Here is a 24,116-nt window from a genome sequence, read left to right on the forward strand (position 1 = left end):
ACATATGCTAGTCATTGACTCTGACTAGGGACATCATTTAGAATAACCATACAAGTAAAGAATCTCACAAACAATTCACATAATTGCTAATCAATACAAGGTGCCTTTCATGGATATTCAATTAAGCAATATATATGTAATATGTGTGTATATATATCATGGGTACAAAGAAATATGTTCATCTCTATTATTATCTCTAGGGCATATTTCTAACAATCCATCAGTCCCGCGAGGCGGCTCAACAGATGATCGAGGGCAACGTTTGTCCCCTTCATTAAGGACTTCAGGATCGGCTCGTCGGGCTGAGCCTCACCCTCGAGGGGCTATTATTGGGGCGAAGGTTGAACCAGACTTCGATCGACCTTTGTTGACTAGGACTTTAAACTAAATGTAAATGTGTCTGAGCATAGGAGTAGGCGTGATCAGAGACCTTGGAGAACGCACGATACTGGTGAAGCCTTTGATCTCCATGGCTGGCGATAGCCACACGAAGACGTCTCAAGGGGGCTCGCCGAGGATGAAGCCCATGTTGTGACAGTCAAGCGAAGTCTCATGCATGGTGGGTTGGATGCCCCGAGCATGAGTCCCCCCCTCATGCGGGGGAGCCGGCATAGAAGACGCGAGGGGAGCCAAGACGTTTGGGCGTCGGGTGCGAAGGCTCTGGGAAGATGAAGACCTAAGGAAAGCATAAACTCCATAAGGTTGCCCATGTTTTATGGGCTGCCTCACTAGGCCAGTGTATCATTGTAGCAACTAGGTAGGTATTTGGTGTGCTTGACCTCGAGACGTTATGACACTATAATTACCCAGTTGCACAACATATTCCTAGGATGTAGTTGGTAACCAAGGGTACGACTGTATTTTAGGCCATTGTCCACCGGTTGTCCTATAAATACCCATGTCATGTAGTTAGACGGGACACGCTTGATAAGACATTTGCGCTCTCAGTCATCCGTTTTATTGTGCCACTTGTCACCCAGTTCTCGAGTGCTTGGGCTCACTGCTCTCAGTCCACAACAATTGCCTATCTGTACGTGTGAACGGTGATGACCTTATATGATGTGATGGTGGATGAATTAGATTAGATGGTATACAAATTAAACTTTGCATGAATCATATGTGGTGCAGATTTTTGGATTTTTAGTGATGTTTCATTGTGTTTCTGATTTATCTAAATGTCTCTTTTTCTTTGATTTTTTCTGAATTTTTTGAAGTATTTTGCTCAAGAGGGGTATTTAGTTCCCTTGACTCCCAAATGTGCCAGGGAAATTTCCTCCACTCGCTGCCAAACCAATCCTGAGAATTGAATAACAGCTAATTTCCTCTTCATCAACCCCCTCCAATTCCCTTGTTACCAAACCATTATGTATGCAACGCTATATGAGGAGCAGGGTAACAGAGACTAGGTTGCTGGCTCAGGTTGGGGTGTCAACCATGGATGGGTGCTAGAATGAAGGGGTGTCAGCCAAGGATGGACGGCTAGCCCAGGGAGGGTGTCGACCGGGGAGGAGCGAAGGCCAGGGAGGCACCACAGTGGAGGTCACCGACCAAGGTGAGGTACGTTGGCTGGATAGGGTAGAGCATGCTAGGTGCTAGCCAAAAAGAGGGCAGCCCGCAGCCCAGGCACCAACCAAGAAGGGCAACGATGGGTGTTGGCCAACAACCATGGAACATTAGGCAACAGGGGCACACAGCCACACACGGTGCCAACAAAGGTGGCAGGTTAGCCTAGCAGCGGGAAGGCACAGGCGCGACAGCGAGCAAGCGTAGAGAGGGCCTAGACCCATGAGGGCATTATTTTGCGTCGGTTAGTTAAGCCAAAAAAGTAAAAACCTTATTTTTGGTGGCTTAACTTAAGTTGCCAAAAACAAGATCGTTATCGTCACCCTTATGTTCAGCGGCTTAACATAACCACCAAAAACAAGGTTCTTAATTCAGTGATTGGACCAGACTACCGGAAATAAAGTTCTTTTTTCATTGGCCTCGGCTAAGTTGGGCCGCAGAAAATTAATGACCGCAGAAATCTAGCTGGTTCATTTTAGTGGTAGCCAAAACAAAATTAAAACCGAAATAGTTTGTCCCGAACACGGAGGACAGGTACTGGTAAAGTTTGAGTTACACAGGAATACATGGCACGGCTACCGCAAACTACTTCATCGAGCGACCCTGCTTCCTTGCGAAATATGAAAGCAACGATGCCTGCCCATCCGAAGCTGCTTTTACAGCTTTTTCCTTCCTGGTAAGCTGAGAGGGTTTCATGCTAGCTTCGACTTGAGTGTCCTCGATCTTTCTCTTGAATCCCAAATCACGTTGTGTTTCCAAAGTGGCACCAGCCAGAGTCATAGTATCTTCATGCTCGATGCTCCACGGTGTCTCGAAAACTTGTGGTTCCAAGGTGACAGGTTCATCCTTTATAGTACAATTAGTAGTTTGCTTCTCTCGGGACTGGTGTTGGTTGCCGTCCCCTCCTTGATTTTCTACTGATCCATCGCATTCCACTTTCGCTGCTTTGTAAGCATGAGCAAGCTCCCGTGACATATTCTCATACTTCCCTGATAGATCGTAGGCAGTCGATTTCTTGGTGAAGAATTTTGAAATAGGCTTATCAGTAGCTCCGATATGTACCTAAACATTTCACAGGATGTCAGAAACATGTAATAGCATGTGCCGCTGGTTTATAAAATCCAATCACTGTTTTCAAAGCCTAACAACTGAGAGGCAACGTACACTGTAGCAACGATAGCAGGACAAGAATAGAAAATTTTATTTAGAATAGAACGGCACAATCTCAGCTTAAATATTCAAACATAAGAGCATCTCCAATAGTGCCCTATATTAGTGCCCCAAATTAAATTATTGGGCTTAAAACAGAAAAAAGCCTTCCAACAGTGCTGTAGGATAGTGAAGTGTTCAATGTTGATTGTATTGCATAGAGGAGGATTACAATATATAGACACAGGAAACCCTAACCCTAATGGGCCGGCAGCCCAACAGTGGTGCCGGCCCACACACACTCACACACACATAGTCTAACATCCCCCCGCAGTCGCAACGGGGGCACCACACACGATGAGACTGGAGTAGAGGCCGTGGTAGGAGCCAACGGGTTGAAATCCCCCCGCAGTCGCAGCGTCGTGATGATGCGAATGTTGCGGCTGGAGTAGAGACCGTTGTGTGCTCCAAGAAGACAATAGCCCCTAGATGCCGAGGTAGCCGAAGTCGAGGTGGTCGCGGTCGGAAGACGCGCAGCAAAAGCCTGATCTTCGGGAGGGGTCGACGTTCGAGCGTCAACGATCGGCAGGGCGACACAGCAAAAGGGCACCAGCAGGCCGACCTTTCTGCGTCTTCGATCATCCGGGCCTCAACGAGCCCCGCCAGGGAGACCGACAGCAGCGCACGCGGCTGCGCTGGTCAAGGTGTCCGCGCCCACGGCAGAAAGGAAGGGGAATGTCGGATCCGGCCGGGAAGGCCACGACAGCGACGGATCCGGACGGGGAGACGCGATCCAGCCAAAGGGACGGCGGATCGAGCCGAGAAAGACGCAGCAACGTGGATCCGGCCGGGAAGGCCGCGGCAGCGACGGATCCAACGAAGGCGAGGAAGGGGAGGGCGACAGGGCGGTTCCAGCCGGGCAGGGGCCTGCGCCGGACCTGGCAAAGGGTGTTGACGGCACCGGCGACGGGAGAAGCTCGAAGTGGGAGGCGCTGCGTGGCTAGCGCGATGACAAGGGACTACACGGGCAAAGATGCCGACACAAAGGAGAGGGGTGCCGCGCGTGGGGGCGCTGACATCGGGAAGGAAGGGCGCTGCGCTGGGAGTAGAGGGAGGGGCTGTGGCGGGGAACAGCTCGGCCTGCCTCGACGGTGGAGGGCTGCGGTGCTGGAGGGCGGACGAGGGTCGAGCCGCCCGTCCCACTCTGGCAGAGCGCTCCGCAACCGCACCATGGCCGGATCCCGCGCCGGTGGGGCGCGCGCTCGTGCCACGCCCGCCTGGCAGTTGTTGGCCTCGCCCAAAGCAAGGGGCCTAGGCCAGAGGCCAGGCCTGCACGCCGGAGCACCCGCGCGAGCCGCCGGAGGCCATGCCCGCTCGCGAGCCACCGGGGGGGCCGCGCACCGCCAGAGCCCGCGCCGCCAAGGGGTCACGTCGGGGCTGCCTGCGCCCGTGCCTCCGCGCCGGTGCTGCTGCGAGGATGAGAGCAGGGGAGAGAGAGCCGGTTGGGAGAGAGAGGAGGTGGCGGCGGGTGGAGCAGAGGAGGCGGCGGCGGTCGGAGCAGAGGGGGCCGCGCCGGGCAGCCGCCAGGAGGCCGCGCGCCCGCGCACGGCGAGCAGCAGCGCCTGGGCCTGGGCTGGATGGCGGCGTTCGCCTCCTCCCTGCCGCTGGCTGGGGTGTGGCCGCCCCCGGGAGGGAAGGGATGAGCCTCCCGGGGGGCGACGACGGCTGGTGGGGGTGGCGGCTGGGAGCTCTGCGTCCGCTGGCGGCTGTGGTGTAGAGAGGAAAGAAACCCTAATCTGATACCATGTAGGATAGTGAAGTGTTCAATGTTGATTGTATTGCATAGAGGAGGATTACAATATATAGACACAGGAAACCCTAACCCTAATGGGCCGGCAGCCCAACAGTGGTGCCGGCCCACACACACTCACACACACATAGTCTAACAAGTGCCCTAATTCATTAAATTTTGTTTAAAAAATAAAGGGCACCTCCTAGAGTGCCACAAATGTATTGCACCCAAACGGACTGCCCTATCTCGCATTAAACTACCTGGATGTTCCGTCTTGCAACCCAGCGCCGCCGACCAAACGACTCAACGTCGACGCCGTGGTCGGCCGCAGCAGGCTGGTCTCGGAGTTGGACCTCCCGTGGCTCACCTTTCTGAATGCGGCCATCAAGGAGACCTTCCACCTGCAGCCGACCACGCCTTTCTCCCTACCACGGGTCGCAGCTGACGAGTGGGAGGTCGCCGGCTATCGCATCCCTAGGGCGCCCAACTGCTGGTGAACCTGTGGGGAATCTCACACGCGGATGTGGATGTCAAGGGCAGCGACCTCGGGCTCATCCCCTTCGGCGCGGGGCGAAGGATCTGCACTGGCTCAGCTAGGGGGTGCAGCGGGCCACTCCGTTGGTGCTCCGACCAGGGCCTAGCTACTCCTATCAGCCTATACTATATGAGGATATATATAACGCCGTAGGTAAGAATTCGGACTGAATGATGCAGCAGCCTGAATAGCTCTGGATGCCATTGGTTTCAAATGATAGCTTGAACTGAATAATCTGATAGCATGAATAGCTGTGGCAAGTAGTGCTTGACTGAATGATATCGTTAGGTGCAGCAGAACCAAACATGCTGTTGGTCTGCTTTTTCGTTTACTTTTTTCTTCCTACTGCAACTAATAAGTCATTGGTTGTATTGTTGCGAGTATGAATTGTTATTTAAGATAATGGAACATCGGAAGCAACACATACAGAATAAGGTTCAGAAAAGGAATAAGGATCATTTGTACAATTTCAGAGAAACACGCTTGAATAAGGTTCATGTTGCAAACCATAATAATATTTCAGTTCAGGTTCAGTTGGTGCTACCAATTAAAAATTTAAAATACCATTGTGTACATTCAATTCCTATCGCAGATGCATACGGCAGATGCCAGATGATGGGAAATAGTTGTCCGCGCCAGCAAACATGCGCCAAAACACTCACGCTGGCGCCAAAAACAACTAATTAGATTAATTAAAGGGCACACTGTTGGAGGTTGCCGTTTGGTTTCGGCTCTATTTTCTCTAGATTAGACATGTTTTAAAATTAAGGGCATAATTATAAGGCACTCTCTTGGAAATGCTCTAAGAATGCCAACAGTTGTATTTTCAGGTGTTAAATATAGTTACAAAATATAACCGGGAGTTTCGGCGGTACCAGTTTGGAAAGGAGCAAGCTCAACAGCATCAGGGGAACAGACCCCGATTGCAGCAGAACAGGCCCTAGGGGCAGGAACAGAAAGGACCCGTCTAAGAAAAGCATGTAGGCCACGTGGCCACGTCATCTTGATTTTTTTTTTCTCGAACACGCAGGAGAGTTGTGTAGCATTATATTAATAAGAAGAAATATACAAGGTCCATCTAGACCCAGGTACAAAGAACCACCTCACGGCGACCAGAATCTAACATACACAAAATGATCCATCTACCAACAAGAGAACTAAATCACCTGTGGGAGGGGGCTGCAAGGAAGGATAACCCCTTAGCCCCAGAAAACTCCCATATCCGACGCTCCTCCCCGGCATGAGTTACAACTGCAGCAATACTAGGAGAGAGGCCGTCAAAAACACATCTATTTCTATGATTCCACAACACCCAAGCACTCAAAAAAATAATGCTCCGTTTGAATGTCGGTATTGAAGGGCATAGAATTGAATTGGTTTCAATACCAAATCAGCCATGGTATTGAAATGAGATGCAATTCCAATTCTATTGTTTGGATGTCACAGTATTGGAGTTTGGAATTGGGTGGTCTAATTCCACGCAATACAGAGGGATGACACTCTGAATTGGAAGAGTTTCTAGTTATAGTCCAATACCGCGGAATTGGCTCTCTGATTCGAAATCTCAATTCCATGAGCAAACAAACAACAGAATTCTGGAAAGCTGATTCCGATTCCCAATTCTGTGCACCAATATCTGCATCCAAACGGGGTAGAAGAGAATTGAGACCATCCCTGGGAGGACCATTAACAATTTCACTGACTTCTTCCCACCAAGCCATGAAACTACGAGCGGTTGGTTGCGGTGCCAAAATTTGGAGACCAAATTGCTTAAGAATGAGGAACCAACATTCTCTGGAGAAGACACAAACCACAAGAAGATGATCAATTGTCTCCCCCTCTTGATCACAAAGAGGACATCTTTCAGGGTGATCAAGGCCTCGTTTTTGGAGTCTATCGGCCGTCCAGCACTTCTTAAGAGCAATCAACCACATGAAAAAACGACATTTTGGCGGTGCCCGGGATTTCCAAATCCTCTCATAAGGTTCAAATTGCACAGATCCAGGAAAGAGACCCTCAGGCCGCTTTAGCCGAGTATTTGCCATTAGCAGCCAAACGAAAAATATGCTTGTCATCATCTTTATCCAGATGAAGCACAACCTGTGCAACAATGTCCCAGAGGTGAAGAAAATTTGCTAAGGCTCCAACCGACAATCTCCCACGTATGTCATTTCATTTATCCATAGATTATCTCTGATTGCCTCCCCTCTTGTTAACCATTCTTCTAGGATAATCTCCAGAAGGCGAGGGGCAACATCAGCTACACGCTGCCCTCCAATCCATCGATCACTCCAAAAAAGGGTAGAGGCCCCATTGCCGACCTCAGAATGCATGGCCACTTTTAAAAATTCTCGATTTTTTCTAGGAACATGAAACGGTAGAGAGGCCCATGGACGGTATGGCTCAATTTTTTGCAGCCAAGCCCATCTCATTTTAAGAGCCCATCCCAGTTCATTAATGCTGAAAATATCCAATCCTCTGAGTTCAAGGGGTCTACAAACTTGTTCCCAAGCCACAAGACAATGTCCTCCTCTAACCTCTTTTCGACCATGCCAAAGGAACCCTTTTCTGATTCTATCAATGTCCTTCACAGTTGAAGATGGCGAATCCACAACCATGGCAATGTAAATTAACATCCCTATAATAATAGACTGCACTAACACACGTCTTCCTGCTTTTATCAATAGATCAGCTTTCCACCTAGGAAGTTGAGTAGCAATTTTGTCCACAATAGGATGAGCTTGTTCCCTCTTCAACTTATGAAGAGAGAGGGGCAAACCAAGATATTTGCCAGAAAAACCAGCTATCTGACAAGGCCAAAAATGATTAACAACCTCGAGATCATCCTCCTAATACCTGATGGGATAGACATTAGATTTCTGATTGTTATTATAGAGCCCAGAAACCTCGCCGAAAAGTTGAAGGATGTCCAAAGCAACATTAATATCCTCCACCATTGGATGTATGAAAAGAACCACATCATCGGCAAAAAGGGAGATACGATGTTGCAAAAGCCTAGATGAAAGAGGTTGCAACAAACCTTCTTCATCTGCTTTAGAAAAAAATGACCAAGCACATTAATCACTAGGACAAAAAATATCGGGAAAAGTGGGTCACCTTGCCGAAGCCCTCTCTAATGTGTGATGGTGCTCCCAGAGTGGCCATTAAGCAGCACACGAGTGGAGAAGGTAAAGAGCAGCCCAGACAGGATGTCTCTCCACACTTGACCAAAACCCAGCTGTAGAGAGATAGGAGATTGGAGAAGACACCACACACTGCAGTGAGGTGGTGACGTTCATATATATAGCCAATGTGGCTGAGTGTACATGGCAGGTGCCAATCACAATACATGGCAGGTGCCAATCACAGTACATGGCAGGTGCTAATCACACTAATTGTGGACTTGCCTAATATACACTTGCTATATATATCTATCACCAGCTTCTGCATGACCTCGAGGAGGAAGGGCCAGGATACCGAATTGAAGGCTTTAGTTATATCGAGCTTGAGCATCAACCTTGGTTGTCTCTGCTGATGAAGAAATTTAGTTGTTTGTTGAACCAACATGAAATTGTCCTGGATGAAGCGACCTTTGATGAAGCCATTTTGGTTCGACCATACCAAATCATTAAGCCTTAATGCCAAACGAATTGTCATTAGCTTGGTGATCAGCTTTGCAAAGCTGTGAACAAGACTAATGGTTCTGAAATCCTTGACATGGTCGGCCCCCTCTTTATTTGGGATCAAGGTGATATATGAGATATGTCGGACTTCGCCACGGATAAGCATTGCTTGCAGATGTAGGTCTCTTTTGGAACATAGCAATTTCACAGAAATGGTATAGGAATTTCAGAGGAATTAATTCAAAAACACAGTAAAAACGCAGGATTCAAGAAATATTCCTTTGTTCTAAAGAAGGGCCTAGTAGGCAAAACACTGATGCCACGTGCTAGGAACCTGGTTGATGAAGAGGCTTAAAAAGCATTAGCTTGCTCTCTTCAACGCGCCATTGCACGGTTGAGATCAAGAATCAATTAGCTAAAGGAGGGGATGCCAATACCAAGCTCTTTCATATGCATGCTAGATACCGATAAAGACTCTCTACGGCCCAACTCCAGCCTTTGATTGACATGTTTGCTGATCTCTTGCCCGCTTGGAAAGCTGATTTGTTGACTAGGGCCGGGAGAGCCATTCAAGTTCAATTTGTGCTCACCGGTACAGCTATTTACCATGCTATGGCTCTTGACTTGCCTAAATGGGCACTTAAGGCTATTGATAAGATTCGACGTGGATTCTTGTGGAAAGGTCGTAAAGAGGCTATTGGCAGGCATTGTCTAGTGGCTTGGTCCAAGGTGGCTCGTCCGAAGGAGCTGGAAGGTCTCGGTATTTCTGACCTCCAAAATCTTAATTGGGCTTTCGTGTTAGATGGCTTTGGTTGAGGAAGACAGACTCTACTAAGCCTTGGGAAGACCTTCCTATGCAGTCCAATAATATAGTGCAGTTTATCTTCTCTGTTTCCATGGCATCGGAGGTGGGAGATGGTAGGGATACTCTTTTCTAGTGAACATGATCCTGCATTGTTTGTTCATGTCTCTCCAAAAGGTCGTACCTTACTACTATTATATGTGGATGATATGCTGATTACAGGTGACAACTCAGAACATATTTCTCATGTCAAGCAACATCTTAGTAAGGAATTTCAGATGTCTGATTTGGGACCGCTTAGCTATTTCTTGGGCATTGAAGTTCAGCAGACTCAAAAAGGCTTTTATCTGTCTCAGTCGAAATATATATAAGATCTTCTTGATCGCTCTGGACTTACTGATACACGCACTGTTGCAACACCGATGGATATTCATTTAAAACTTCGTCCGAAGGATGGGACCCCACTAGCAGATCCAACTCGGTATCGTCATATTGTGGGTAGTCTTGTTTATCTCACCATCACCAGACCTGATATTGCTCATGTTGTTCATATGTTGAGCCAATTTGTATCAACACCTACTTCAGTTCATTATGGTCATTTGCTTCGTGTGCTTCGATATTTATGTGGGACAAGATCCAGATGTTTACTCTATGCTTCAGATAGCCCACTTCAGCTTCATGTGTATTCAGATGCCACTTGGGCAAGTGATCCTGTTGACCGTTGTTCTACTACAGGTTACTGTATTCTTCTTGGGTCATCTCCCATTGCATGGAAATCCAAGAAGCAAGCAGCCATATCTCGTTCTAGTGCTGAAGCCGAACTTCGGGCACTTGCTACTACCACTGCTGAAATTATTTGGTTGTGCTGGCTCTTGGCTGATCTTGGTGTCTCTTGTGACACTTCTACACCTCTGTTATGTGATAACTTGAGCGCTATACAGATTGCTCATGATCCAGTGAAGCATGAACTTACTAAACACATAGGTGTTGATGCATCCTTTACTTGATCCCATTGTCAGCAGAAGACTATTGATCTTCAATATATGCCCTCAGAATATCAATTGGCAGATTTCTTCACCAAAGCACAAACAAGAGCACAACATCAGTTTCACTTAATCAAACTCAAAGCTTCAGATCCTCCATTTCCACCTTGAGTTTGAGGAAGGGTGTTAAGGCCCATTAGGCCCAAGCCTACTGGCTATATATTACCTACAGTCCTTACGGACCAATTATCAATTATCAATCCCAAGGTTAGTAACACTTCCTTGGTGTATTGTGTGGGTAGTGGGGTTGGTTGTGGCAGTGAGTCTGTTGGGGCCGTGTGTTGTTTTATTGTATCTTTGTTTTCTCCTTTCTCTTTAATGGAATGATGTGCAGTTCTCCTGCGCGTTCGAGAAAAAAGATACTAAAAAAGAAAGAACATTATTGCTAATCTAGTGTCAGGTAATAGCAATCTCACAGACCATAGTGTTGGAATGAGAACCCATGACCCTAAACAGGGTTGGGAGTAGTATTAATAGAGTAAGTAACTGGGCCAGGCCAATTACACTGAGGGTATGACGGTAATTACAAGGGGAACACCCCAAACCCTAGACGGGTAGTCTAACACCCCCCCGCAGTCACAACTCTATCCTGTACAGATGTTGAGACTGGATCGAAAGTCTAAAAATACACTCAACGGTAACCCTTTGGTGAAGATGTCGGCGAACTGCAGCGTGGTGGGGACGCTGAGAACCCGAACGTCACCGGCAGCGACACGCTCGCGGACGAAGTGCAGGTCGATCTCTACGTGCTTCGTGCGCTGATGCTGCACGAGGTTGGTGGAGAGGTAGACCGCACTGACGTTGTCGCAGTAGACGAGAGTGGCGCGCTGGAGGGGACTGTGGAGCTCGTGGAGGAGCTGGCGCAGCCAAGAAGCCTCTGCCACACCGTTGGCCACGGCACGGTACTCGGCCTCAGCGCTGGAGCGAGAGACGACGGGCTGCCGCTTGGCGGCCCAAGAGACGAGGTTGGCGCCCAGGAACACGGCGTAACCGGAGGTGGATCGGCGCGTGTCGGGACAGCCAGCCCAGTCAGCGTCGGTGTAGACCACGAGCTCCGACGTCGGGGATGGGCGGAGTAGGAGGCCGTAGTCGAGGGAACCGCGGAGGTAGCGCAGAATCCGCTTGAGCGCAGTGAGATGGGGCTCCCGCGGAGTGTGCATATGCAGGCACACCTGCTGGACGGCGTAAGCGATGTCGGGCCTGGAGAACTGAGGTACTGGAGCGCGCCGGTGAGGCTCCGGTATGACGTCGCGTCGGCGACCGGAGGCCCGTCGTCCTCAGAAAGCTTTGCCTGAGTGTCGACAGGCGTGGAGCAGGGCTTGCAGTCAGACATGCCAGCCCGCTCCAGGATGTCGATAGCGTACTGGCGCTGGTGGAGGAAGAGACCCTGAGACCGGCGCTCGGCGGTGATGCCGAGGAAGTGGTGTAGGGGCCCCAGGTCCTTCATCGCGAACTCCCGCTGAAGGGCGACTATCGTGCGGTGTAGAAGGTCGGCGGTGGATGCCGTGAGCACAATGTCGTCGACGTAGAGTAGGAGGTAGACGGTGTCGTCGCCGCGCCGGTAGATGAACAGGGACGTGTCCGACTTGGCCTCGACGAAGCCGATACAGGCCAGGTAGGAGGCGAAGTGACTGTACCATGCCTGTGGCGTCTGCTTGAGGCCGTACAGTGACCGATTCAGCCGGCAGACCAGATCCGGACGGTCAGCGTCGACGAAGCCGGTGGGCTGGCTGCAGTAGACAGTCTCCGTCAGAGTGCCATGGAGGAAGGCATTCTTGACATCGAGCTGATGGATCGCCTAGTCGCAGGAGAGGGCGAGGGAGAGGACGGCGCGAACAGTGGCGAACTTGACAACGGGGCTGAAGGTCTCGTCGTAGTCCACTCCGGGGCGCTGGGTGAAGCCCCGAAGGACCCAACGGGCCTTGTAGCGGTCGAGGGAGCCGTCCGAGGTCAGCTTGTGGCGAAATAGCCACTTGCCGGTGACCACGTTGGTGCCTGGTGGACGAGGCACCAGGTCCTAGGTGTGGTTGGCCAAGAGGGCCGCGTACTCCTCCATAGCTCGACGCCAATGTGGGTCGGCGAGGGCAGTGCGAACGGAGGAGGGCACCGGGGAAGCGTCGGGTGGGGTGCTGGACGTAGTAGCTGCCAGGATCAGCCGGTCGACGGGGCGGAGAACGCCAGCGGCGCGCCGAGTCACCATCGGGTGGACGTGCCCGGGGTCGCGGTGGATGGCGACCGGGTGGTATATGGATGACTCGGAGCGCACCGCCGGGACGTCGAGAGCATCGGGTATGGTCGGCTCGCGACGGTGATAGACGACGGTGGGGTCGGCGAATCGGGCCGCGCTCGTCGACGGGCCCGAGTCGGGGTGCGCCGAGGAAGTGGTGTGGCCGCGGCGATGGTAGACGAGGGCGGGGTTGGCGAAGCGAGCCGGGGTCGACAGAGCCGCGCGTGGCGCAGGCGGGGTCGATGTGGCCGCGCGTGGCGCAGGCATGATCGCCGTGGCCGCGCGTGGCGCAGGTGGGGTCGACGGGGCCGCGCGGGGCGCAGGCGGGTTCGACGGGGCCGCGCGTGGCACGGAAGAGGTCGTGCGCGGTGGCGTCGTGGCCACACGAGGAGCAGGTAACGGCGCAAAACGAGGCGCCGGGGGTGGGAGGGGAATCGGATCAGACTCGAGGAGGGAGTCGAGATCGGTGGGTGGGGTGGAGCCAGCAAGGGGAAACACATCTTCGTCGAAGACGACATGACGAGAGATGATGCGGTGGGAGGTGAGGTCCAGACACCGGTACCCCTTGTGGTCAGGAGAGTAGCTAAGGAATAGGCAGCGGGTGGAGCGAGGAGAAAGCTTATGAGGGGCGGTAGCGGAAGTGTTAGGTTAGCAGGCACAACCGAACACGCGAAGGTGGTCATAGGAAGGGGTCGTGCCGTATAGGGCGAAGTGAGGGGTAGGGTGGCGCACCGCCTTCGAGGGAAGGCGGTTGAAGAGATGGGTGGCAGTGTGCAGGGCCTCTGCCCAGTAGCTGGCAGGGAGAGACGCCTGGAAGAGAAGGCAGCGGAGCATATTGGTGGTGGTGTGGATCATGCGTTCGGCTCGGCCGTTCTGTGCAGAGGTGTAGGGGCACGAGAGACGCAACTGGACGCCATGAGTGAGGAAGAAAGAACGGGAGGCGTTGTTGTCGAACTCGCGACCATTGTCACACTGCAGAGCACGGACCGGGCGACGAAACTGAGTGGATACCCAGGCGAAGAGATGTGTGAGGGTGGGGAATGTGTCGGACTTCAACCAAAGCGTGAAAGTCCAGAGAAAATGGGAAAAATCATCCAAAATCACCAAATAGTATTTATAACCAGAAAGACTGAGTACAGGGGAGGTCCAAAGATCACAGTGAACCAGGTCAAAAGCCTGCTCAGCCCGAGAAGAAGAAGTAGTAAATGGGAGACGAGTATGTCGGCCTAACTGACAAGCATGACAGAGACCCTCAAAATGTCCCCTACTACATGAAGGATCGAGACTACTGGTAATCTTGGTCATGACGTCGGGTCCTGGATGGCCGAGACGACGATGCCAAGTGGTGGAGGAGGTGGTGGAGACCAGGACTGGAGGTGGAGACACGCCGGCGGTGGAGGGCTGGAGCGTGTAGAGCGGCCCCGAGCTGTCACAGCGGGCGAGAAGGGTCCTGGTGGCCAGATCCTTCACAGAAAAACCAGAGGGGTCAAACTCAATGGAACAGGAGTTGTCAGTGGTGAATCGACGAACAGAAAGAAGATTGTGAGTGATGTGGGGAGCTACGAGAACATCGTTGAGGTAAAACGGCCCAGGGAGAACCGAGGCACCTACTGAGGTGACTGGCAGAGTGGAACCGTTTCCAACGACGATCGAGGATGGGTGAGAGGGGAGGGGGGGGGATGAGAGCGAGAGAGCGTGTCTGTCGTGGGAGTGGTGTGGTACGAGGCACCGGAGTCGATCACCCAGTCGGAGGGGGGAGGGGTCATCGCCATGGTGCTGAAGGCAGCAGCGAGGGAGGCGTTGTCCCAACCGCCAGTCGGCGGGGACCAAGTCGTCGAGGTGTGGGTCCCCGGGGGCAGGAGCGCGGGCGGAGCCTGGGGCACGGCGGGCACACCGTAAGGAGGCGTCGGGGGCATGCCGTAGTGAGGTGCAGTCAGGAGGGCCGACGCCGAGGGACGGGAGGCACTCGGTGCCTGGCCCGGCCACATGGCGATGGTCCCGGTCCAGGGGTTGTAGAAGGACGGCCACGCGTGGCCGCCACTCCGGCCGGAGGGACCACCACGAGAGGATCCGCCACCCCCACGGCCGCCCTTGCGGGGGCGACGACCTCCGTCGGTCGTGGAAGTCGAACGAGGGGCCGCCGGGACGGCGGGTGGAGGGCGGGGAGGAGCCCCGGTCGACGAAGGACGGGTGGCCTGGCCCCCTGAAGGCGGCTGACCGCTGGTAGGAGCGTTGTAGAGAGCCGAGGCAGGAGTGGGCGCTTCATTCGCCATGGTGAGCTCCTCGAGGAGAAGCTCATTCCGCACGGCGTGGAAGGTGGGGAAGGGCACGCTCCTCTTGATGAGAGCCTTCAGGTGGCCGTAGCGGGGGCTGAGGCCACGCAGGAGGTTCAGCACCAAGGTACGATCGACGACAGGCTCGCCGAGGTCGCGGAGAGAGTCAGCCAGACCCTTCATCTGGCGGCAGTATTCTCCCACGGAGAGGTCCCCCTGAGCGAACAGGTGGAACTGGGCGTCGAGGTGGAGTGCCCGTGCCTCCCGATTCCCGAGGAACTAGTCCTCGAGAGCGAGCCACGCCTGGCGTGCAGTGTCCGCATGATCGCGGATGATGTCCTGCAGCTCAACGGTGATGGTGCCGTGGAGCCACGAGAGGACAACGCTGTCCATGAGGCGCCAGGAGCGAGGCGGTGGAGCGTCGTGGTTGACGAGGACGTGATCGTCGAGGACGAACCGCCGCAGCGTGAGAAGGACCTGTCCTCGCCAGCGGGGGTAGTGGGAAGACGCCGGATCCAACACCACGGACACGAGGGCCCGGATGTTGTGCAGACCAGCGGCTTGAGCGTGGAGAGCAGCGATGAGGTCGGCGTCGAGGTCAGAGTCGAGGGGGTCCTCCGGGGGTTCCACAGGGGCGACCGGCGGGCGACCGAGGAGGCGCTGCGTGGTGGCCATCTAGGTGGTCAGAGCGGCACCCAGGGCGCGCTCTCGCTCCAGGGCGAGGGAGGCGGCGCGCTCTCGCTCCAGGGCGAGGGAGGCGGCGCGCTCGCGTTCCCGCGAGGCCGTCACAGCGGCCTGGATCGTAGCGAGGGTGTCGACGAGCGGGAGGCGGCGGTGGGAAGTGCGGAGGGCGTGACGGCGTGGCTCCAGGTGGGTGAAGCGAGGGTGGGAAACCCCGACGGAGATCCGCGACGCAGGGTCAACGGGGAGACGGCGGGAAGCGGCGCAAGGCCGGCGATGTAGGGGGCCCCTCCATGGGCGAGCTCGCTGCTGATCGCAGCGGGGGCGATGGTGCCGGTGGCGGCAGTGGTGGTGTCGTCCATAGCGGCGACGGTTGGAGGTCACAGCAAGGGACGCAGCCGGGTTGGGGAGGGAGCGATGCGAGGGAGCTCCGGCGAGGTGTCTCCTGGCGCTTGGTCGCGGTGCCGGGGCGGCTGCCCGGGGCGGGGTCTGTCGAACGCACGGCCTGTTGCGTTGGTCGGGGTCGCGGGAGCTCCTGGCGAGATGGCGAAGGGGCGGGGTCGCCGTGGGGCGAGTCGGGACGGTCTGGCTCAGCGGCAGTGGGTTGCGCGGCCTCGGGCGAAGGGGCGTCCGCGGCACCAGGCGGGACACCGGAGTCGCGGCACCGGGGAGTGGCGGCCGCGCAGGGGCGGCGGCCCTGGGAGCGACGGAAGCGCAGGGAGAGCGGGCTCGGGACGCGACGAGAAGGAGGAGGCCCAGGGCGCGACGGGAAACAGGGGAGGGCGGCGCGCCGGGGAGGGAGGCTGGCGGCCGGAGGTGGGAGGGAGAGGAGCCGGCGGCTGGAGCCGGCGGCTGGGTGGAGGCCGGTCGGTTGGGACCGACGGCTGAAAAAAAACCTAAACCTAGCTCTGTGATACCATGTTGGAATGAGAACCCATGACCCTAAACAGGGTTGGGAGTAGTATTAATAGAGTAAGTAACTGGGCCAGGCCCATTACACTGAGGGTATGACGGTAATTACAAGGGGAACACCCCAAACCCCTAGATGGGTAGTCTAACACATAGGAAAAAGCTAATCTGATTGAAGATTTTTATAATAATAGTTTGGGCAGCAAGGTCGACAGATCCATATATATTGATCTGGATTATTTAGGGCTTCCCTCTTATGTTCTGGAATTCTTAGATTCACTATTTACTGAAAAAGAGGTCTAAGAATCTATCAAACAGTTGCCTTCAGATAGGCGCCTGGTCCAGATAGATTCACAAGCAAATTCTACAAGACATGTTGGTCAATTATAAAGGAAGATGTGATGTCTGTAATTTCAGCAATCTGGGGAAGAAAATTTGCTCGGTTAGATAGGATAAAATACAGCCTTGGTTTCTCTTATTCCCAAGAGGGAGGGAGCTGACGATATTATTGATCCTGAAAAGGCTACGAAATGAATCTGAAAAGGCTACATGTCATACTCATAATATAAAATATTGATGCTTCTGAAAAGGCTATATAATAGCTCTGAAAAGGCTATATGTAATAGCGACATTGTAGGATATTATTGCTCCTGAAAAGGCTACAAAATGGATTTAAAAAGGCTAGACGCCATACTCATAATATAGGATATTAATGCTTCTAAAAGGCTATGTAATAACTCTGAAAAGGCTAGATGACGTATTCACAGTTTTCACAAAATTTTGGCAGAGTTTTCTCTGTTTTATATCAATCCAACATATACACATACATAAGCATATCACATACAAGTGCATATAAGTTTAAAAATTTCGAAACAAGCTCATAAAAGTCCAAACAAGTGCATAATAGTCCATAGAATTCATACAACTCCATAAAAAGGTCATACAAGTCCGTTGAGGCCAAACAAGTCCATTGCAAGTCTTGTCCAGTGCATACGCTACATAACAACGCCATAGAGTCCATACCAGCCCAAACCAAACCAACGTCTCCTAATCTTACCCTTGCCTAAAGCGTCGGTGCCTGAAGTCCAAGCCAACGCCCAGTCTTGTGGACGGCGTTGCTGTGTGGCTATACGACGGTACATGAACGTCATGTGCAACATTGGTCCTGCAGCCACAACGAGCAGCAGCTCCACGTAGACGCCTAGATAAACGTTGCACGCCAAAGACATTAATTTACAACATATCAAAGATATAATCATAACAAGCTAAAGGCTATAAACGCTGCAGGTAGGGTTACCTCCAAGAAGCTACGCATGCTGTTGTCGCTCACAGTCAAAAGCTGGCGATCAATGTCCTGTACCGAGCGTCTCAATGTGTTACCCTGTACAACAAAATTTGCATCAAACATATATTTGATACATGTCTAGTATTAAAATTGAGTAAAACTTACCACTCGATCCAAGATGGGTGTCGCCTCCACTTGGGTTCCTAGTCTAGTGGACTGGTCGTACTCCGTGTCTTCATCGTCGGAAGAATCAATGTCGGTGTAGTCATCCGCTGTCCACTGCTGGCGAAGCTTACAACGTCGCACCATGTTACCAAGCTTGGTACCGCCTGCAGTCACTGTTGTTGTGCAACTCATCGTTGCATGCACATTCTCCGCAGCCAAATCCCACTCTTCAATAAATGTCAGATGATGTTGACAAAAATTTGTTATCTTATTTTGCTTCCGCCGGTCAAATCTACACACAAACCATATCATTTAAAGAACACAAAGATTTTACAAATGATTGATGTTACGAAGTCAACTGGAATAATTGATTTTGTATATTTCAAACTTACTTGTGTAGCTCCTTAAAGGTTGGAATATCATCAACCGACCATATATAGTTCCTACCAAACTGCCTCTAAACCCTGTGCGGTAGGTGCCACTCAACACACCAGAAACAGATCATACGACATTGCATCCTATAGACTTCATATTCGTTGTTGCATACTGAACTAAAGATCATCCACATCCAACTCAGGTTGTATGGTTGTCATGTGACCTGAAATAAATGAAGAAATCTATGTTAAGTTTAATGAAACAAATTTCATAATGATAAGATATAAATGTTGAGTTCTTACGATAGAGGTCGAGAGCGTGTCAAACTCGTTCACATACTCCATATATGCCCTCTTAGCTCTGGCAAAAGGGACCAAGTGGCAGCTTTTTTTGCCAGAGCTAAGAGGGCATATATGGAGTATGTGAACGAGTTTGACACGCTCTCGGTCTCTAGCGTAAATACTCAATATTTATATCTTATCATTATGAAATTTGTTTAATTAAACTTAACAAAGATTTGTTCATTTATTTCAGGTCATATGGCAACCATACAACGCACCTGAGTTGGATGGGATGATCATTAGTTCAGTATGCAACAGCGAAGATGGAGTCTATAGAATGCAATGTCCTATGATCTGTTTCTGGTGTGTTGAGTGGCACCTACCGCACAGGGTTCAGAGGCAGTTTGGTAGGAACCAGATATGGCCGGTTGAAGATATTCCAACTTCTAAGGAGCTACACAAGTAAGTTTGCAATATACAAATTCAATTATTCCAGTTGACTTCGTAACATCAATCATTTGTAAAATCTGTGTTCTTTAAATGATATGGTTTGTGTGTAGATTTGATCGGCGGAAGCAAAAGAAGATAACAGACTTTCGTCAACATCATCTGGCATTTATTGAAGAGTGGGATTTGGCTGCGGAGAATGTGCATGACAACGATGAGTTGCACAACAACAGTAACTACAGGAGGTATGAAGCTTGGTACCAGGGTGCGACTCGTTGTGAGCTTCGCCAGTAGTGGACAGCGGATGACTACGCCGACATTGATTCTTCCGGCGATAAAGACACGGAGTACGACCAGTCCACTAAACTAGGAACCCAAGTGGAGGCAGCACCCATCTTGGATCGAGTGGTAAGTTTTACTCAATTTTAATACTAGACATGTATCAAATATATGTTTGATGCAAATTGTGTTGTACAGGGTAACACATTGAGACGCTCAGTACAGGACATTGATCGGTAGCTTTTGACTATGGGCGACAACAGCATGCGTAGCTTCTTGGAGGTAAGCCTACCTGCAGCTTTTATAGTCTTTAGCTTGTTATGATTATATCTTTGATATGTTGCAAACTAATATGTCTTTGGTGTGCAGCGTTTATCAAGGCGCCTAGTGGAGTTGCTGCTCGCTGTGGCTGCAGGACCAATGTTGCACATGACGTTCATGTACCATCGTATAGCCACACAACAACGCCGTCCACAAGACTGGGTGTTGGCTTGGACTGCGATCAGGACAAGATCTCGGACTTTCATAGCTTCAGGGGGCTCCTTCAACACAACCGTTACAAACAGAACATCGTAGGCGACACCGCTCTCCACAAAGTTACACTCCAGGCACCGACGTTTTAGGCAAGGGTAAGACTAGGAGACGTTGACTTGGTTTAGGCTGCTATGGAATATATGGCGTTGTTATGTAGCGTATGCACTGGACAAGACTTGTAATTGACTTGTTTGGCCTCTACGGACTTGTATGGCCTTTTTATGGACTTGTATGAACTCTATGGACTATTATGCACTTGTTTGGACTTTTATGAGCTTTTTCGAATTTTTTAAACTTATATGCACTTGTATGTTATATGCTTATGTATGTGTATATGTTGGATTGATATAAAACAGGGAAAACTCCGCCAAAATTTTGTGAAAACTGTGAATATGTTATCTAGCTTTTTCAGAGCTATTACATAACCTTTTTAGAAGCATTAATATGTTATATTATGAGTACGGCGTATAGCCTTTTCAGATCCATTTCGTAGTCTTTTCAGGAGTAATAATATCCTACAATGTCGTTGTTACATATAGCCTTCTCAGAGCTATTATATAGCCTTTATAGAAGCATCAATATCCTATATTATGTGTATGGCATGTAGCATTTTCAGATCCATTTTGTAGCCTTTTCAGGATCAATAATATCGTATGTTATCGATGTTACATTTAGCCTTTTCAAAACCTATACATAGCCTTTTCAGAGTGTGACTTGTAGCCTTTTAAGAGCTTGTACATAACCTTTTTTCAGAATCCATTACATTACCTATTCTTTCGCCTATATATACACGATCTTTTGTACATTTACTTCATTGTGCAATACAAATGTCTTCAAGGTCTTCTAGGGGCAAGGGTGTGGGAAATGAGAGACGAAAAGATGGAGGGAAGTTACCTCCAATGTGTTTCGATGACCCTCTTGGTCCAGATTTTTTTAAAGATACGGTTTTTAACTTTCCAGTTCAAAGTTAAAGAGATTTCAATAAAGAGGTTAGAATTAGGTCTTACGATAACAGGAGAGAAGATTGGCCGAAGTACATGAATGGTGAGTATTGCTTGGTGCAGATGTTCGTCGAGGGGGAAATTGATGGAGGCCGACGTTCCTTCAGATGTCCTTATGCATATGTAAAAATTAATTTTAATCCTTTGTTCTAAATGATTTTGTTATTGAGTGAAACTAACTATAAACATTTATACAACATTCATTGGTTAAGGAGAATTGTGGGTTCAGTCGTTGGATAGATCCTCGTTCGATTTTTCCTCATGCGGAATATATATCTTATCTACAGAATAGGATATTTGATCTAGAGAGGAAAGTAAGCAACATAAATGACGATGAAGACAGAGACATCAACAATGGAGGTGGTTTACAGGTGCAAGTATGATCAGATCCATATTGTTGCTGCCCTTGTCACAGCAAGAATGTTGGTCCTCCAACTTCTCCACCGCAGCCACAGCAGACAACAACAATGCGAGGATACTGTGGAGAAGGGTCCACACAATTTGGAATGTGGGAGCACTACTAAAAACTCTTCTTTATCAATTGCTTTAAGCGTGTTGATTTTCTTTATCAATTGCTTTAAGTCTTCACCAAATGCTTTTAAAGTCCAATTTGAATCCATAATTGTTCATCAATTGCTTTTTTAAGTCGTCTTCATCAATTTTAAAGTAGTTTATTACCAAATAACATTGTTCGACACTAAATAATACAGAATAAGAAGTTTATTACTACATAACATGAAATAAGCACCTAAACTACTGAGTGCAACGGGGCCATTTGCCCTTGCGAAATGCACCAGGGTTCTCCTCCATTGCTTCCTTTGCACGACATGCACGCTCAAACTTCTTCTTCTATTCTCTGCATTCAGCAACACGCCTCATTTCTTACTCGTCTTCCCGTTGTTGCTCGGCAGCAAGCTCCTCTCGTCTTTTCTCCATCCTCTCTTTGTCCTCTGCATCCCACTTTTTAAGATTCTCCAACCACTTCTTGTCTTTCTGTGATATTTCTGTGTCAATCCACTGCTGAAAATCACAAAACGGTGGAGTCTACAAAACATGCAATGATTAGTAGACAAAGAAAACATGCATCTCTCGAGTCTTCAAATTGTTAACATATTAAAAGACTATTCTCACCATTAAATTCATCCGGCGCTGAACAATCGTTGTCTCAAATGCATAGTTAGCACACATTCAATACCTCTGTCGATAGGTGTCATGATCCTCAGACTTGTCAACCTTGCAAGTATTATGTGAAATAAGCGCAGCAAATTTAATCGCTCCTCGATCAACCATTCACAGGATAATTCGAACTAATAGAAACATAAGATTTAACAGACATAGTTCGATCCACAAAATATCACTAGACATTCGTCCACAAACACAAGACATATTCAAAAAATCCATAAGACAAAAAGTTTAAATAGTAAACATGCATATGCAAAGTCTCAATGTCCACATGAGCTCCCCCTGATTATGACATCCCTAACTTCAGCTTCTTCTCTTCCCTTTTGGCATCAATGGCCACAAAAGAGGGGTCTCACTGATCACTAGGTGGAGGGTACATGCTGTAGTAATGGGTGCTGAAAGTGTCGAAGAAAAAGAAGAACTGCCCGAAGTCATGTTGTAGCTGTTGTTGCCTCTGACGGATATCCTGGATGCTTTCATTTGTGGACAGGTTGTCAAACTGACTTGAAAAGGCCTCCATATTATCCTGAAAGCGCTGCTGCATGTTGTTCATTCTATTCATAATTAGATCATGAACAGTGTCTTGGATGTGAGTGCGAAGCCCAGTAAGCTCAGAGTTCAGGCCATCAAAATTATCATCAAAGTGAGTCTGCATGGCATCCATGCGCTGGTCCATATGGGTCAGCATGCCCTGAAATCGGCCATCCATATGTGTCTGGAGCCCTTGTTGCATGTGTTGGAAGTAAGGATCAAAATAGCCTGGACCAGGCTGCCAGAACTGCTCAGGCTGAGGAGGTGGAGGAGGCATCTGCTCAGCTGCAGCCTCAGGAGCAACTTCTTCATCATCTCCAGCTTCTTCCTCATCATCTGGGAAAGGAGTAAGAGCCCTAGTGAGAAATCCAATCTCATTCTTGAAAGGCCTAAATGGAGTGTGAGCTATCTCACAGCGCCCCTCAAATCTGGTTTTAGCCTTCATGAGAGCCATGATGTATGTAGCATATGCCAAGTTCTGGTTCTTATCCATCTTGAGGTCATTCAATTGCCTCATCATAAATAGCACTACATTCATCACCTCACCATTCATGATATGGTGGATGATGTTTCAGAACTTATTTCTGATCTTGCTCTTATCTCAACTCTTTGGGAGAATTGTTACTCTGGCAATCTTGTTAATGACAGCAGGATGATGCCTCAGTTTTGAAGTCTCACCAAACCTCCTAGGAATGCTTAGCCTCACTGGCTCATAAAACTGCTCATATTCTTCAAAGTTGTCCTCAGTATACAAATCAATCACATCTGAGATTATATCATAGTCCAAACTGTTTGCAGTAGCAAACTCAGCAAAAGTGGCAGTATATCTCTTAAAGCCAGTCATCCAAGCGATTGATTGCTCATCAATATCAATCTCAGCAGTTGCCAGGAACCGTTTCACAGCCATCTCACTAAAGTCTGTCTTCTGGCCCATAAAGTCATAAAGACCACATGCCTGGAACTGAGAAATTAATCCCTCCATGACTGGTTGGCCCAGCATAAATTTCCAATCAATAACTTGACGCTTGTGAAAATTTGTGTCCATTAGGGTTCCCCAGAAGACATCAAACTGAAGTTGAGTATGAAAAAACTGAATGTTTGTATCAGAGGGCAGATCATACTGATTAACTGTCCTCCTGGAGCAGTACTCAGCCATAAAGAATCTTCTCTTGGGATAGATCCATCCTGTGACATCAATTGGATAATCTGGATGAGCGTGTGGAGCATCCTCTATGTCCATAGAAATGTTGCCCCCAGCTGATGATTGGGCCTTAGAGGATTCTTGTCGTTTGTGAGCGGACGGTGAACCGAAATTGCGCACGGACTGTCCGGGAGATTGTTTGGAGTTCATCAACCATGTCTTCATCTCGTTATTTCAAAATATCATGGAATCTATCTGATTTATTCAAATTTGGGGATTCATCGGTTTTTCTCTCTGA

The 24,116-nt window shown here is 49.7% G+C and overlaps 1 protein-coding gene across 2 annotated transcripts in view; it reads right to left on the bottom strand.

Moving 5' to 3' along the window:
* Positions 1–1,882: 1,882 nt before the first annotated feature.
* The window catches only part of LOC100277594 (uncharacterized), a 45,598-nt gene continuing 23,364 nt past the window's right edge, over positions 1,883–24,116 (bottom strand). The window contains exon 7 of one of the 2 annotated variants that reach the window (XM_008669480.3): positions 1,883–2,625. In XM_008669480.3, coding sequence (XP_008667702.1) covers positions 2,149–2,625 — 477 coding nt within the window. In that variant the 3' untranslated portion in view covers positions 1,883–2,148. The remainder of the gene's footprint in view (positions 2,626–24,116) is intronic. The other variant, NM_001151111.2, reaches the window with a different exon arrangement.

This window comes from Zea mays, chromosome 2 (assembly GCF_902167145.1).
Source record: "Zea mays cultivar B73 chromosome 2, Zm-B73-REFERENCE-NAM-5.0, whole genome shotgun sequence".
In the NCBI taxonomy this organism is placed as follows: domain Eukaryota; kingdom Viridiplantae; phylum Streptophyta; class Magnoliopsida; order Poales; family Poaceae; genus Zea; species Zea mays.